At 33.0% G+C, this 18,315-nt stretch overlaps 1 protein-coding gene across 2 annotated transcripts in view; it reads right to left on the bottom strand.

Moving 5' to 3' along the window:
* Positions 1-300: 300 nt before the first annotated feature.
* The window catches only part of LOC145680221 (ras-related protein Rap-1), a 265,578-nt gene continuing 247,563 nt past the window's right edge, over positions 301-18,315 (bottom strand). For both annotated transcript variants that reach the window (XM_081750537.1, XM_081750538.1), the window contains exon 3: positions 301-18,212. In XM_081750537.1, coding sequence (XP_081606663.1) covers positions 17,191-18,030 — 840 coding nt within the window. In that variant the 5' untranslated portion in view covers positions 18,031-18,212 and the 3' untranslated portion in view covers positions 301-17,190. The remainder of the gene's footprint in view (positions 18,213-18,315) is intronic.

Here is an 18,315-nt window from a genome sequence, read left to right as displayed (position 1 = left end):
AAATAATAACCCTGCGGTGTTTTTGACCGCGGCGCGACTACTCGAAGGTTAAACTTTTTTTCCCTATGTTTTCGGCTGCCTATAACTCCGAAAGGAAGCATTTTGAAACACCCTGTATATTTTAAACATGAGTTGTGCTGGTGTGTTATAAGAAGTGGGTAGGTGTATGTTGGGGAGGTGGGGCCTTATGTCAGAGTGCCTAGGGATGACAGAAACCTTAATCTGCCCTTGTTTTTTTAAATGTATTTATTTATTGGTAAATGTATGGAGGTTTTAAGAAATGATACATCGAGATAAATCGAAGTACTTTTATTGCAAGAAATGTTATACCATTGTTTTTAAATACTTCTTGTTTTATTTACAAAGTAGTAGTAATAGCAGTAGAATTACGAAAGCGTACACGATTGTTACCTCTGGTTCTAATACTTCTTTATCTCATTGAATACACAAATGCAGAAAAATATACTTACAATGTTTTATACAAAGATGATTTTATAGACATATTTTTTTTAAAAAGAAATAATTATTATATCGTTCTACATTTAAAGTCAGTTAAAGAAGAAAGATACACCGAACGAAGCAATACATTACAAAAGAACATACAACTCGTTCACTCATATTGAAATCAATAGTTGACAAAAGACTACATTCGTTAGAATACAGTACAAATTGTTTATTTAAAGTTTTTTATTGTGGGAATTATACACGAAACCGCAAAACTGCTGATAATCCTTGTTGTTATTTGATCTGTGATTCTTATCTACAAACTATTCTTGAACGAACGTATCTAGTGAAATGTACCGTTCATTATGACTCGTGAACGAACATTTTGTTTGATCTGATTCTTATGTGAATCATTTTACAGAATACTATCAACATTTATACTTATTGAGGCTATGTTTTATATTTATCTATAGAATTTAGGTAATCATGAACAGAGAAAGTTCATACAGGAACTGCATATGTATATACAGTATTATTATATTATTAGCAGTAGCGGCGACAAAGGTTTTTACTCATATCAGCCCCACAGAATTAAAAAAAAAATCCCGCAATAATGTGTAATTCCTCTTTTATGAAATATATAGATTTTCCCTGGGGGGTCTTAGATCTTCGCTAACCCCTCACACCGTGAAATCTGTGGGGCTCTTATTGCCGTCGATGCTTATTGCCATCTCATATGGTGATTAGATTCAAATTACTAAGAAAGTAAAGTAGTAGAATAGAGAGAGAGATTACAAGAAAAAAGACTATTTAACTATTTTATTATTATATAAATATATATATTTCAGTCTTTATATTAGTTCATTATATTGGTTTTTATTATTGATTGTCAAATTCAGTCGTATGAATATCTTATAATAACGTTTCAAAACGCATCCATGTTGGAAGAGTAAAGAGATACCATCTTATTCTTGACCTTGGCTAATATCATCGTATGTGTCTCTCATTTCATCTGACATTATCTTTCCATCAGTTCATTCCTTAATTATAATCATCCATCTTCATTAATTTACAGGTCATAATAAGCGTAGAATATAAAATTAAAAAAAATAATCCTGACCGATTTCGAAACTAATCAATAGCATAAACGTAATTAGAGGAAACTAGGTCCCCAAGGATTACTGTTGGTCCCTCTAATACCGTTGGACCATAAATTGAGATTCTTTCATTTCTCAGAAGTATAAAAGACCATAGGACCCTTATCAAAATATCCTTGTTAAGTCAATGATCAATAGTAGTAGTTCTTAAGTATATGGGAAAACACACGTCATACTTGCTTTACTAATTTTTATTTATTTATTTATATTCCTCTACAACACGTTCTCTGCAAAGTTACTCTGAAACATGTTCTCAAGCCGACTAAAATTCAGGCAACTCAAGGCCAAGAAGGGTGCAATGAATAATTTCTTGTTCACATTATTACATTGTAGAACCATTAGCGTACACAAAAATGGGTATGTTAACTGGTTTTAACCCCAATTTTGAACAACATATTTTCTGCAAAAATAAACATTTTCTATTAAGATGTACAAATTATACAAAACTTCTGAAACAATATGAACTTGGAAGCTTGAGCACCGTGCACCCATCGTAAAATTCTACGTACGCTACTGCCTAGATCCAGCTAAGTTTTAACGCTAATGCCCTTCCAGTGTTCTAAAAACAATAAATTATAGTTTTAAAAAATAGGACTGCATAGTTTAATGAGTGAAATTCGAAAATTACTAACACAGTAACTCTTCCTTGGATATTGTCTTGAAATTTATGACGTAAACACTAATGTTATCGGGCTATCCTAGTTTTTTGAGCATTGTTCCATTTTTAATAAATGCCGTTAACTGCCTTCAAATTAAGATATGTAATACACATTTAATGTATTTTTGCATACGGCAAGTTGTGAACTGCAATCTTTGTTTACCACGTGACGTCATCACAGAGCAGTTTTACCAGAGATTCTGATTTTAAGTAACATTCCTTGCACGTGCATCAATTTCGCAATAAAACTAAAAGGATAAACTTAACTTAATTCAATTTCTGTGAGACCAGTCAAGTACATACTGTAAAACGATTTAACATTGAGTATTAAACCATTCAGATGGTTTCTAACTTCTTGTACCTTGTGAAACGAATCCCCATGTTCTTTATTAGGCTCCAAAATTTATCAGACTTCCACCCCAGAAATGTAATTTTCTCTTTCGCTGTAGGTTTTCAATGTTGGAATTATGTTATGTAAAACCATTAACACCAACTCTATTTGAAGTATTACTAGCATCTAATTGAAAAAAAAATGCGTTTTAGAAACTAATTTCTGCTAGTTTTACCTCTAAATGTTAATACAGTGGAGTCTCATCTATCTGTCCTAAGAGAGAAAAATCTCCGTAATGAAATGAGGAATATATAACTTATATTTGGAACGATCTACTTGAATTGTAACACCTTCCAAAAACTCGAGTTTGCCGAGGAGAAGAGTCATCTATCTAGGACTTGTTCCAAAAGTTTGGACTGTTTTACGCATACGTTTGTACATTTGTATAATATTTATGAAAGAACAATAAACCAAGTTAAAGTAGGCCTATTTTACTTTAACAAATTGTTTTTCTTTAAATTGCATGTATGCATATCATTCTATCTTTCTTCCAATTAAAAATAGACATTATGAAATTAATCTTAAAATGTGCGCAATGTTCTATTTTTTGGTTTACCTTTTTCTGTATTAATTTCTTGAAATATACAGAGTACAGCGCACGACAAACATTTATAAAGTACTGGAGTATACTAAGAGATTAGAAAATACAATAGCGGGTTTTTGTATAAATAGTGTTTTCTAATAATATAGGTAGGACAAGACGTTAAAATAATTATATAGAACTTCGGAATGTTTGTTATGTTCGGAATGTTCGGAATGTTTGTTATCTGGACTGCTCTTTCACCACATTAGGCTCGATAATCTGCAGTCCACTGTATTTGGAAAGTGGAAATCGAAATCATTACAAAATTTCATATTTCAAGATATTATCTATCAAAATTGTCAGTATTTTTGCTTAATTAAATATAACGTACTGTAATTAAGTGGCACTGGTCAATAGCCAATTAAGAACCTTTAAAAAATACCATTTTAGTACAAACATCATACTTGTGATAATCGTAAATTATGTAGCAAAATTATATATGTTATTTAGGATAATTTTTAAAAAATAGTAGAAGTGAAAAGGAAGCTCATTTTAAGGCATAACTTTTTCAGTTCCAGAAAAATGGAATTAAGAAAAAAATGTCATCAAATGAAGATAGAAATATATTTCTCATTTAGGAGTACGTAATGATTCTTTCATTTAACAGGCCCTATCACGGCGAAATTAAAACAACCGCATAATTTTGCAGTAATTATATAATATCTTGAAATAGATAAAATATAATCGAAAAGTGGAACAAGAGCTTCCTAGACAATATTATTTTACATGAGATACGGTTATCACGACTCACATATCTGCTTTCGATTTCCAGCCATTTAGAAAATCGGCATTTATTTTCGCGTTTATAAGTGGCTGCAAACCGAAACTACTAGGGACTCGTGATAACGGTATCTCATGCCAAATAATATTGTCTAGTGAGCTCTTGTTCTACTTTTCGATTATCTTTTATCTATTTGAAGATATCACACAATTACTGTAAAATTAGCGGTATTTTAATTTCTTAGTAATTAGGTCTCTTAAAATATTTCTCTACATTAAGTATACACTCAGATAGGTGCCGGTCTGTTACTTACCGACGAAATTAAAGAATATGTGATATTTCAAGTGTTAAGTGGAATTGCAATAGGTTATGAAAAAATACTGAATTTATTTATTTATATTTATCAAACTTAAAATTAAGTTATATTGACTCGATTCTAATTGTACTCATACTGTATGTATCATTATTTCGTCTAATCTGTACATATAATAACACTGAGAAAAAATGTCTTTACTAACACATCTGTACCAGAGTTATTATAGTATTTAATATTTCGTTTGCATGGCAAGATTCTTTTCTACTATTTTAGATTTAGATTTTAAAACTCAACGAAAAATACACAAAAAATCCCCAACAAGGTCAGCTGTTTTGCGTTTTGGCAGGACACTTCGATGTAGGGAAGACCTTTTGTTTTTAGAAAATTTTATTTATTTAATTTTTTTCTTTTTCTTCAGCTGAAACATACAACTAATTCGACTTTACGGACAGTATACACCATATTTATATTATACATTACGTCTTCATCACAGGACATACACGAAAAACAAAAATAAAAACCTGTCATACACAAAACAACCAACACATGAAAACATATAAACATTACAATGTACCAGAAACACAACAGGCCATTTGATCTTAGCTTATTATTTTTATGACGTCAGCTTGATACGTAGTTTATACTTAATCATATACTGTGTTAGTTGAAATTTGGAAAGTTTTACAAAGAAAAATACAATACTTAAAACACAGTATATAAATTATATTTTAAAATACATTTGTTTGTTTATTTAATAATAATGATCAGTCAAAATATTGGAAATAAATTTTGGTCCATTTACTTACAAACTCTGTCAAACTTCAAAGAAAATTACAAGAGGTAACACAAATAAGAATAGATGAATGACCAATTCTTGGAGTTTTCCTGTTATAGAGCAAGATGGCAGTATTTTTTTTCTACACAGAAATACTGATTTATTTTGGTTACATTTATGTTGAAACTAATCAAAACCAACTAATGACAATCTCCTGCGTACATATTTATCAAACATGTTCATATTTATGCTAAAAATAACCAAAACTAAAATATTACACTCTTATGTACGCATATTTATCAAACAGTTTATGTTGAAAATAACCAAAACCAACTAATTACAATCTTCTGCTCAAATATTTATCAAACATGTTCATATTTATGCTAAAAATAACCAAAACTAAAATATTACAATCTTCTGCTCAAATATTTATCAAACATGTTCATATTTATGTTAAAAATAACCAAAACTAAAATATTACAATCTTATGTACGCATATTTATCAAACATGTTTATGTTGAAAATAACTAAAACCAACTAATTACAATCTTTTGCACATATATTTATCAAATGTGCTCATATTTATGTTAAAAATAACCAAAGGTAAGAAATTGCAATCTTCTGTATGCATTTTTATGAAACATGTTCATGTTGAAAATAACCAAAACCAAGCAATTACAATTTTCTGCTCAAATATATTTTGGGCATTTTGTGATGAATATATATTTCCTGTATACCAAAAGAAATACAACTATGGAACAAGTAGAAATAATCCCGGAAGAATAACTTCCTATTCAAAGTTGATAAAAGAAAAATTCCAATGAAATATTCAAGCACCATGACGCACCATTCAGAAACGAACTTTAAAGTTTAATATAATAACAGGACATTATTTTGTGTGCGAGGAACTTAAATAAAGTAAACTGTCTATTTTAAAGTCATACACGATTACTAGATATATATCTATAGAAAAAAAATGTTCGGCGCGTATCGTTCAATGGAAAAAGGAGATCCAAAAGTTTTCTAATTGATTCTTTGGTTTCCTGTTGATCCCGCACTATATCTAACATCACGAATTTAGCCTTCATGTAACAACAACCTTAACGTTTCTGTTCGTTTCCCTGTACATCTATAATAGACCAGAAAAAGGAAGACTGTAACAGAGAATACAAATATAGTGTTGGAGACTATAGAAGAAGTTACAGCGGGAAACGCAAGGCTCAATAGAATTATTTATAAGCCATGAAATCAACTTGAATAGAAGAACTCAGTGGGAAAGTGGGGTATCTAACGTGAATAGAATTCCGAAGAAAACGGAGAGTTTGTTGCGTTTCAATCCGTTTTCATCATGTAAAAAACATCACACAATCTTAACGCTACATTGTTACAACGTTACCGAAATATTTCTTTTCAAATTTTCAGTAAAATATAACCTATACTCAGTTTCATTTTCAGAGAACTTATCATTAATATGCAACTCATATATCAAAAATTATTCGAAGTTTTATATTTTTACAGCTTCCATATCCACTGTATATAAGAATGATTACGATTGGACAGTTATCCAATCATGACACATCTAATTTGTTATATTGCGAAGAAATGAGAACAAAAAATGCTCATTGCTTTAAAATAAAATGAAATGAAAAATCTTTGAGTTTAACGTCGCACGATTATGCCTGTTAGGCTAAGGAAGACGACGATTAAGACAAATGAATGATGAACGAAATCTTGAATTGAGAATATGGGAGGGAACGGGATTAGCTCGAGAGAATCCAGGTCACAAACTTACTTGGTCGGGGATCGAATCAGGGACCTCACGCACCAGAGGTAAGTGCTTTACCACTGAGCTACCGCGCCCCCTACAGTTGCATCAAGTTTCTCAACATAAAAGTAGATAAATATTTTTTTGGGACTAAATTTTTCAGAAGTTTTTTTTTTTTTGCAATTTTATTAAGGTGCGTACAGTACACATAGGGGGCGCGGTGGCTTAGTGGTAGAGCGTTCACCTCCGATGCTTGGGGTCCCTGGTTCGATCCCAGCTCGCGCCGTGTTGACTTTGTGGTGGACAAACACCGTGCTCGTGGGGTTTCTCGGGGTTCTCTCGTTTCCTCCCACTTTCTTCATTCCACCATTTCATTCATTTCTCATCATCACTGTCTCCTTTAGCCTAACCGCCGTAAAACCTAAAGATTTCATTTAATTTTTCATTGCGCACAGTACACAGACTTTAAGGTTATGAAATTTGACTGTGCTAAACGAAGGAACGGTGTCTCAGTAGTAGACCGGTTATCTCTGGTTCGATCCCCGCTCAAGTAAGTTTGTTGTGGAAAACATATTGTCCGTAAGTGTTCTCGGGGTTCTTCCGTTTCCTCCTATATTCTCATTCCACTAATTCTACCATCAACATTCAGTTGCGTTATTTATCCATCTCCCTTAGCCTAACAGTACATAATCGTGGGACGTTAAACTGAACAATTTCATTTCATTTCATTGATCCTGCAAAAATAGATGTGAAACATAAGGTTTCTTAAAACTTCGATTTAGAAAAAAAAGAAAGAAGTTGTACCTTACGCCGCTTTTTCCACTAAATCATTCAGTTATAGAACACAAATACTTTTTTTTTAAAGTATCTGAATAATTCAAGTTATAACCGTGAGTGAAAGGAAGTTATTTACGAAAGAATATTCAGAATCGACTTAAACTGCATGAGCTTTAAATTTCACATTTGCGCCATTAGATATAAAGCACGTATGACATAGATACGTTTTTATCAAATATCACGTAATGCTCAGCAACAATTCCTAGTGCGGATACTCGGTTGAAAAAGTACAGGGTGGTCCGGAAGTGGGCGGACCCCCGCTTTAGTTTCAACAGGATAGTATTAGTTCTGGCAGAACAAATGAACATGGATAGCAATGTTGCCAGACAATGCCAAGCAATGTTACCAAACAAATATTGGTAAAACCTAAAACTGTCAGAAAACACCAATTAGGGGTACGCCCACTTTCGGACCACCTTGTATATTTTTTTTTCAGGCCAGCAATCCACGAGAAGGTTCTTCTCATTCCCACCAGCCAGATGCCGGGATGGTTCCTAACATATGATCCCAGACTGCTTCCTTCCTTTACTTTATCCAGGATTCCCTAAGTAGTGTGACTGCTGAGGGGCATCATCCCTCATACTTTACGGCCTAACATGGCATTAACGCCGAAAGCCCAAAAATCTAATTCCTAATCCTAATCGTAATATTACTCGACCATACTCGATTCTGATGATATTAGGTGTTGTCAATTACTAATACAGTTCCGATTTCAACGGTGGACATAGGAAGAAGTAAGAGGGTCGTTCCGAAATTAATGCCTCCTATCTTTTTGTGTTGACTTTGTATGTCCGTGCTAGATATCGTTGATGTGGTACTAATGCTTGAACCTTCCTCTTTTATTTGCAGCTGGTTCCGTTGTCCTGCGGTAGTTGGCGCCAGCATAGGAGTGTTCCAAAATGGAGCCTCATACGGACGTGCGTATAAAACAACGGTGTGTGATTGTATCCCTCACTGCTGAAAGAATTGCGGTGATTGGAAACCATCGACGCTTGGTAAAGGTTTATGGCGACGATACAATACAATAGACATGAGTAATGTGAGGCAATGGACACGGCATTTTCAAGATGGTAAAAAGGGTGTTCATGACAAGCCACTGCCCGGTCGATCCTGCACAGCTGTCATCCCTCGCCGTGAAGAGCGTCTTAATCAATTCATCCGTGCTGATCCCGGATAACGACCAGAGAATTGTGTACAAAGCTGCCTGTCGGCTGTAATGCCTTGGAAGAAATGCTGGAATATCTTGGTTATCGCAAAGTCTGTGGGAGATGAGTGCAGCGGATGCTTACAGAAGATCATAAAACTCAGCGAATGGAAATTTGTCGGGACCTGCTGGACCAATACGAAAGTGAACGTGACAATTTTCTAAATAGCATCGTTACCGGAGATGAGACGTGGTGTCATCACTACTAGCCAAAATCCAAAAGACAGTTCATGGAATGCCGATTTTCACAAGTGCAGCAAACACAGGCTCTGGTTCATCGTTGGCAAAAGTGTATAACGAATGGTGGGAATTATGTGGAAAAATGACAGTATGTAGCTGAAATATTGCTCTGTTTAGCTGTGCTATTGTTATTTATGTATCTCCATTAGTTTTCTTGAAAAAAATGACGCATTATTTTCGGAACGACCCTCGTATATTTGTCTATATGTCATGTGTGGAGAACATAACAACCGAAGCGAAGTAACATGAAACATCTTCTAGCGGGTAAAAAGCTCACGGTTAAGGCATTTGTTTTCAAATTTAGTATAAGATTGAGAAAATATATCCATGATAAAGAATAAAAATAATAATATTGTAGATAATATACAAATATCTAATAATTTTAATTTTGTACATCAGCACCACTACTCGAATTTATTTATTAATTGACCATTTTTGACACTGTCTTATTGTACAGTAAATATATTTCATCATACGTTTTTCTATTTTCTTTCAAAAATATTCGCACCTACTTCCCTCCTATAATTGTGTTACAAGGCAGAATATTTACATATTTTCCAAATTAAATGCACACAAAATGTTTATTATCATTAGACCGATTCAAATTATAATACTAAACATCACAAACAACGAAGAATGTACAAAGATGGAAATTAGAAACACACACATACACACCATTTTTATAGTAAGATTTACAAGGCATACATCAGAAAACACCACTGTATTCATATCACATGGAAGAAAGTATTTGCTGTTTCAAAAGTCTTACTGATACGAGTAAGATAGCATTTAATTTCTTACGTCATTTTTAGTTGCGATAAATTGAATTAAATGGTAACCAAACATTAGTTACAGTTAGTTTTCGCGGGCTTCCGAGTACTTGTCATAGTATAATAATAATAATAATAATAATAATAATAATAATAATAATAATAATAATAATAATAATAATAATAATAATAATAATAATAATAATAATTTACTTTTCAGATGATGTCTTCACTCTGCCGCACTTTAGTTTGTACAGCGCGTATCAACTGCCTGCTGAATTGAACATAAAATCGAACTGTACAACTGCCATTTTGTTTATTCTTTACTGGTAATTTTTCTGTATTACATGTTCGAGTCCATTTTCTACATTACACGTTCTTAATGCCGTACCTTGGGGTGAAGGGGCGACAGCCCCGGACGCCGAAGTTAGAAACGGGGCGAAAAATTCGGGAGGAAAAGAGAAAAGAAGGAAAGAAAAAAGAGAGAGAGGAAACATTACTTGAAATACATTACTAGCATGTTCTTAAACCCTTTTCCTGTTTTAGGAAGTGGTCCTATAATGTTGAGAAAAATGCATGTGCACATACATAAAATCGAAGGGAAAAAGAAATAAAAGTGCTCGAAATCAAGGAAAAGCAGGATTTATTTTTGAAAACTTTCTTACAGTTCATGCCAGGCATGGTGGCGCTTCGCGGCTGGTCTGTCGACCTCTCACATAATATGTACGGAGGCACCGTCGTATACTCTCGCCCCAGGCGCTGATTTTCCACGGCACAGCATTGCATGTTCTACTTTGGCATTTTCTAGTGTTAGCAACATTACATTAGCTCTCAATTTTTATTTATTTATAAAGAATCACTTTTTTAAAAAATAAATAACAATTTACTTGTATGAGGTCGTTTCATATAAAATGTCTATTTTCGTGTTGGCTGATTTTTCTCTATATCTTGTACAGTTTAAATTTTATATATTGTTATATATAATTTTGTTGCGTACTCTTTGCTCCATCTAATCATATATTTATTTATCAGATTAGGCTAGAAATGTTGAAGAAATTCTAAATTAAGTATAGACATGGAAATTCACAATATACGGCGTCTTATGCTTTATGAGTTCAAACTTGGACATACATTTCATTTTCAGATTTTAGGTTATCAGCATACAAAGTTTGATTAAAAACTATTCCACGTGTTCCAGAGTTATTCTGAAACATTTCGGTGCAAAACTGTCAAGATTTTTAAAAGAAATTACACGGGCAAGGACAAGTCTTATTCCGAAAATTACACAGGGAAGGGGTTAAACATGTTTATACATTTGGCGAGGTGGGGGTGGGGGGTAAAGAAACACTTGGTCGATCAAGAAGCTGTTAAAACATCCTTTAAATAATAAAGTAATGACTTTAGGACTAAAATGTTCTTTAGAACTGACATAAAAACACGTTGTATTCGCTGGAAGAAATGTATCGATACAAATGGAGCATACTTCGACTAAATATGTTTTAAAATGATCTGTTTTTGACAAATAAAGATCATGTGCTAAAACAGTCGTTTCATATGGAACAATCTGACACTTAAGTATGTGTACATGTGAGAAATATATTACATACATTGCAATTTGTATTTGTTAGAACAAAATTTCATTATTGTCAGAACTAAATTTCTAAATCTTGTCTTCTTCTATTGTAAAAAGAAGCTACAATAAATTTCATGTTTCAAACTGATGTGAGATATGTAATCTTTAACGGTGTTGAATATCAATACCATCTTCAGTCCATTAATTTACATGGGCCCTTTAATGGTGTTTGTATACCAACACCATAGCTTTGAATGGGGAATTATTTTTAATCGATCTCAAAAAACGAGGTTCTCAATTCAACCATATATATATATGTTTAGGGTACATTCACGCAATAGTACTGATCTTGATGATTTTTTCTTTGTTTGCAATAACATACCTTCTCGGTGGTCCATAAATTTCTTTAGAATCTGAACCTAATCTTTAGAGCTGAACTATGAATCACTTCAACGGATGTTGGGTTAATTACAGGAAAGCAACATGCATATAGGCAACAACGTTTTCTTTAGTGTTATTATGGTTGCATAACAGCACAGGGGTTGTACGGCAAAGTTGCTGAACACTTTCATTGTACTTTATACTTCTGTTATTTATAATATCTCAAACAATAGGGTTACGTGTGTTAAGTCGATTAAGATTTTTTAAATAAAGTTTTTATAATTATTTTGATTTCTTTGAAATCAACTCCAATTTTAATTATTTAATTTTGATGATTTCTTCTTCAAATGTATTTAATTGTTGTTTATTTTGTGAAAATTAACTCTTGTTATATTTGTTTATAATCCTAATATTTAATAGTCAAAGTAATACTAGAATATATAACGCTAATCCATTTTGAAAAAAGTAAAGTACATTTAACTTGACTTGAAGAAGGAACGACAAAAGTCACAAATTACGCGTAAAATTCCAGTTTATTTCAGAGAAGACAGAAAAAAATAATTCCCCATATAAATCAATGAGATAAAATAGCAAACCTAATTTGTACATTTATGCTGTTAAATTATGTGGACATACTTGTACATTTAGGCTGTTAAGATTATAAGTGAGAATGCCATCTCAGAAAATTGTGTTTATGGAATTACAGCTAATAAATGATAAGTTTTAAGTAAATTCAGTGCTTTAACAGAATAAAAACATAATTTAATTTCTTAGAATAATTATCGTAGAAAGTTTTGAGTGTTAAAGTAAGTTTAATCGAACTGGGGCCGCCAAGGATCTTATAAAGTAGAGGATCTGCCCTTGAAGCCATACGTCACAGTTTCGCCACCCCTACTCTGCCCACTCCGCCCAATAGGATCGCAATGTTTTGAGCCAACAATCATGGCGGAAACGAAAGTAGCTAATGAGACGATGGCAGAAAGGAGAGTAGTCAATCAGACGTGCCGGTGCTCGGTTTTTTTTTTTGGCTTCATTGCTTTAATAGGATGAAGATACATATGGGCAGATCCTCTATTTTATAAGATCCTTGGGGGACGCAATAAATATTAAAATGTTTGTTGCAAAGGTAGTCTAGTTAATTGTTCTATATAGTATTGAGCTAGGTTCTATCTTGTTATATATATATTTATTTCCATCCTTCAAATAGTATATATTTTTATTTTTATCTTACCAGTTAAAACGCGTATAAGTACACAGTAATATTAGCTTAACATAGTTTTGATTGATTTTCGCTATATTAGTATTCACTATACAATTAGCTATTTCATTTGACTGATTTCAATGCAAATGCTTCCCCAGGATCCTTTGTCTCATTTAAATGATTCAAACATAATATTACGTGTATAATATATTTATAATATAGATGTATTCTAGACATGCAATATGGACATATTATGGACATAAATGATACATCTATTTTACATCTTAGCTCCCGCGAGTCTATATGATTAGAGTCTCGGGTTCGATTTCTAGTAGGAGCTCATGTAATTTGGATACCACAACAAACTGTAAGTCCGCGTCTGAAATAGCTTCGGAACTGAAAAGAATTTCAAACCAATTAAACGATTTGAGATCTGGGATTCCTTAATTGGGGTATCTGATTACATTAATTGTTTATTAATGTTATTATTTCAAGGAATGAACTCTGTTGTGTTTGACAAGAATGTGACTTTTTATCTTACTTTTCTTTCGATATAGAAGACATGTAAAGACAAGGAAAATAATTCTTTAACAAGTAGTATAGCAACATGATTATCACTGAAATACCCATCCAGTTATGTATTATATCTGTATTGTTCTTCCAGAGTCCATCCAAAAAATGTATACATAATTTAATACAAGGTATTAGCGTATTGATTGATCAATTGATTTGCAATTGAGTGCATTGTTTTGAAATTGACTTATAATATCAATATGTACACCGCAAGAAATTGTGGTGTTAAAACAATAAAACAACTTAATAACACTGACCAGATATTACCGATTTCACATATACGGTGTGAAAATAACCCCGAGACGGTGTTACAGAACTAGGTGAATGAACGTAGGAACGCAGAAATAGAAATAGCCACATTGATCTTTCTAGTGTTGTTAGGAACACCCCAGGCAACATGGTAAACGCTGGGATTGAGATACTAATATTAATACTATATTATTTGTGAGTGATCAGCGAAACCATTTATTTGCTAAGAACAATGACCTAGCAAAGGATATCATAACCGCACCAGAATCCTGTGTATCAGTTAGATGCACCTGTACTGTAATTTTAAGTTTGAACATTGCCTTCCAAGGATATCATAAGTATCAAGTAACTGACACTAAGAATTTGCATTAGTTCTTAATGCTTGCTGTGATAAAGCCTTACGCGATATATTACTCAAGTACTCTTTTATTATAAGTAACGGGCAATGTATTACGTTCCCTGTAATCTTTCACGAAAATAGTTTTGTGAGCATATGAATTTTCTGACATTTCTGATAAGTAGAAGTGCTGCTATTTGTTGTTCTTTGTAGTCAAGTAATTTTGTTTCTCGTAATTACCAATACATAATTTATGCTACTCTTTGTTATCTCTCATAAGAGTTATGTTCGTTTAATAAGAAAACAAGTGTTTTTCATGTAAAAGTAGTTGTTTGGCAACTGTATATAAAAGAACATTAATGTTGTGTTACTAAAAGGACTCCTCATCATGTCAGGCAGTTAATTTATCGACTACTACTTCAACACTTTAGTACAAAGTGCGATGAAGTCAAAGTAGCACCAGGCACATGCCAAAATTTAACACAACTCGGATTAACACCTAGACTGTTAAATTACGTCATTTTTACTGTGTACTGAGGTGTTTCCTTAACAACAGATGACAGTAGTCTTATGATTGTAGTATGTGACATTTTGTATGTTTGATAGAGACACAAAATGGCCTGCGAATTTTGAAAATGTTGTTCAAGTTCAACGTCAGTCAGTGAAGGTGAGAGTTTGAAACAGAATCTTCTACACACTTGACAATCATACGGCTTTGTGACAAGTTTGAGCAGTGGCGGATCTAGAAGGTAAAAACTTGGGGGGGGGACAACCAGAATCCAGACTATGATAGGTAATCAACAATTTACGCAACTCATTTTAATTTGAAATCCATTCACGCACTTCATTAACAGGGCATGTCCACGGAAACAGGGACAAAAATTCATGAAAGAAATATAGTGATAATTTTTAGTCAAGTTGTTCTTTGATAAAAATATAGTTGTATGTGTCTGGCATCATTAATTATTTTTTGAGAGAATTACTATTTTCTTATTTTTTCCGTAGGTTACCTTTCATCTACTAAGTTTTAATGTTGATTATGTTATACAAGCTTTATTTATTATTACAGAGGTCTTACTTTTTTCTGTCGGTATCCCAAGTAAAATTTTATATAACTGATTAAACCTTTTCTTAAAGTAAAGTTCTATCTTCAACTTAATTAAACTGTGCTTATTTCAAGTTATTATAAATGTATGTTGCTTATACTTAATAATAAAAGATCGTTGACAAATGTAACGTGAGTTACCAGACTCTCTGCATATTCCGCTAAAATAAGGAGTCATAAAATGTAAATAAAAATTTAATATTTTTGTCATAATTAAATTATGTGTGTCCCTATCTTACTTAGTAATTTCATGCACATAGCTATTCCAGGACAAAAGAAAATGTACTGGAAAATCAGAGGTTCTGAATGTAGGGAAAAAAATTTGTAACGTGAGTTACTATAGTATTTTCTTTCCTCCTAGGTTTGCTGTATCATATAAAATGACGATATTTGGTAATTATCTGTATAAATATGACAGCTTTCCCTTTTTTTTAAAAAAAAAAGCGGAAAGTTTATTTGTGGTTAGTATTCTTCAAAATATACGTCATCACGTAACGTGAGTTACCATGGACATACCGAACAGGAACTAGGATTAAAAAATGAATAATTCCTTTTACTAGTTACAGTTAGACATGAAGTACCGGTACGGATTAGCAATTAATGAATTTTTACAAGTACGGTAGCTAAGCGCATTAGTCACAAGACATTGTGCTTTATATCTTAAAAAATATATATAATTAATGTTCAAGTTAAAAATTGTCGGAAAAAATGAATGTTGAATATAAATATACAACTTACCACTATTAATGTTAACCTAGAAGTGTTCAATAAAAAGTAAAAGTCAACAATTACTATAAACTTTGAAAAATATATTAATAATATCTTCAATTATTTTTGCTACTCAAAAAATTAGGCTCCCCGACCTCATGCTAGATCCGCCACTGAATGTGAGACAATGTATGATGATCTCAATGGAAGCTCCGAAAGAGCTTGTGCAGCTACAAATCTTGATTCTTCGACCATGGTTTTAGAAAAGTTCCCCAACCACTTTGAGAACCTTCAGTAACTACACAAGTACAAGAAACTTATATTGTGTTTTATTGTAATATATGAACTTGTATTTTATTGTAATATATGAACTTATAATGAACAATTAAGTTTAGTAATAACACACAGCATAAAGTTATCTTTCATTAAAAAGCGTATACATTTTTTTGGACAAACTCTGAGCTTTACATGGAGACATTGCGATTTGGATTTATAAGTCCATGTTATTACATGTTACATAAGATTTACGATTGCTTGTCATGTTAAACAAGCTAAATAAATACTTATTTACAAAAATCAACTAACTTAACTTATTTTTTGGTCTTGAAGTGAGACAAAATATGATTTTTTTAAAAATCCTCAAGCGATACCAACGGTATCAGATTAAGTACACTATGGATAGAGTGAACAAATCAAAATTTTATAACTTCAGTAGCCCATATTACCAATTCAGTTAAAGTAATGTGTATAGCGACAAGTACACGGACATTGATCATAAGAATTGCTTTACCAATATTTTTCAGAAGTTGAAAGAAACAGATTTGTGTGAAAGAAACAGATTATTCATAACAAGTTATGTTCGTTTTATATTTTCCATATTCCTGTAAGTTTTGCCGATCATTGTAGAAAGCTAAGACCTGTACAATACGAATTTCTAGATTATGGATACGGTTGGCCCCTATATTTAACATTATAACCGTAAAGTTCGCTTTCTAGTATGGGCCAATGATGATTTACCGAAAATATTTCAACCCAACGTTTGAAAATAACCTCAAATCATTGCAATGATTTTTTTCTGTGCATATTATCATCACGGAAGAGATATACAGTCTATAAAGTATATGCATGTATACGAATAGTAGAAGGCATTTTTTATTTTGTGTGAAACATTTATCAGTTGTATTATTATTTTTTGTTTATTTTTACGAAAGAATACACGAATTCCTTTTCCCTCCATGCCGTTCCCTAATCTGTCGAAGATGCGCTAATTGCGAGGGCGATGGAATGGGTGTTGATTGAGGAGTAGTTCCTGGTGGCGGAGCGACCGTTGGTAATGATTGTCTTCTGCGACGCAAGGCGGGACTCAGATTATACTTGACTTTGGCTTGTGCAAGAAGCTCTTTGAAAATTTGTGAAATATTTAAATTTTCCTTAGCAGAAGCTTCCACAAAACCGTTTTCCCAATCTACCGTGACTACAGACTCCGTGGTTTCAAATTCAACCTGTCGCTCGTCTTCTAAGTCGACTTTGTTTCCTACAACGACAATAGGCACGTCGTGGCCTTTGGAATCAAGGATTTGGTCCCGAAGTATCCTCGTTTCTTCAAACGTGGAAGCATCATTGATGGCGTAGACAAGGATAAAAGCGTCTGCAGAATTGATTGATAGCTGCCGCATGGCTGGAAACTCGTATGATCCTGAAGTATCGAGAATATCCAATGTTAATTGTACCCCAGAAACGTTAAACTCCCCATGATGCATTTCTTCTACCGTTTTCTTGTATTTTGACGAAAATGTATTATAAAGGAACTGCGTAATTATGGAGGATTTACCTACTTTGGCTGAACCCATGACAACGATTTTGTGACGATACTTAGACCCATTGCTTCCTCCTCCTCCTGCGTCAGAAACACTGTCGTCTTTCGAAGGCTGAGTGTCCTCGACGCTTTCCTTCATGAACGATGGCTGGAGGCTGAAGCGCCTCCGAAACTGACGTGCTTTCATTCCGCCGGCTCCTCCTCTTCCAGTGCGACACGGAGACATTGAATGTCCCGAGAAAGATGATCTTGGATTGGCCAGTTGGACAGCTTGCACTCAACGACTTTTTCAGAAATAGTATTTTGTGTTTCGCTTTCTTGTGATTATTGATAATGAGGTTACTTCATTGGAGATAACTCCTGTTAAAGTTAATTGAAGCTTACTTCACATTTAAGGTAATGATTAATCTGTAAATAGAAAAAAATAACAGTATTAATTATTATTAACAGTATAGCAAGGCGTCAGTTTAATTGTAACTGCATCTGATAACTAAGAGTAAGTTAAAAAGTA

Source organism: Thermobia domestica, chromosome 3, assembly GCF_964235325.1.
Source record: "Thermobia domestica chromosome 3, izTheDome1.hap1.1, whole genome shotgun sequence".
In the NCBI taxonomy this organism is placed as follows: Eukaryota; Metazoa; Arthropoda; class Insecta; order Zygentoma; family Lepismatidae; genus Thermobia; species Thermobia domestica.
This window is presented reverse-complemented; position numbering and strand designations above follow the sequence as displayed.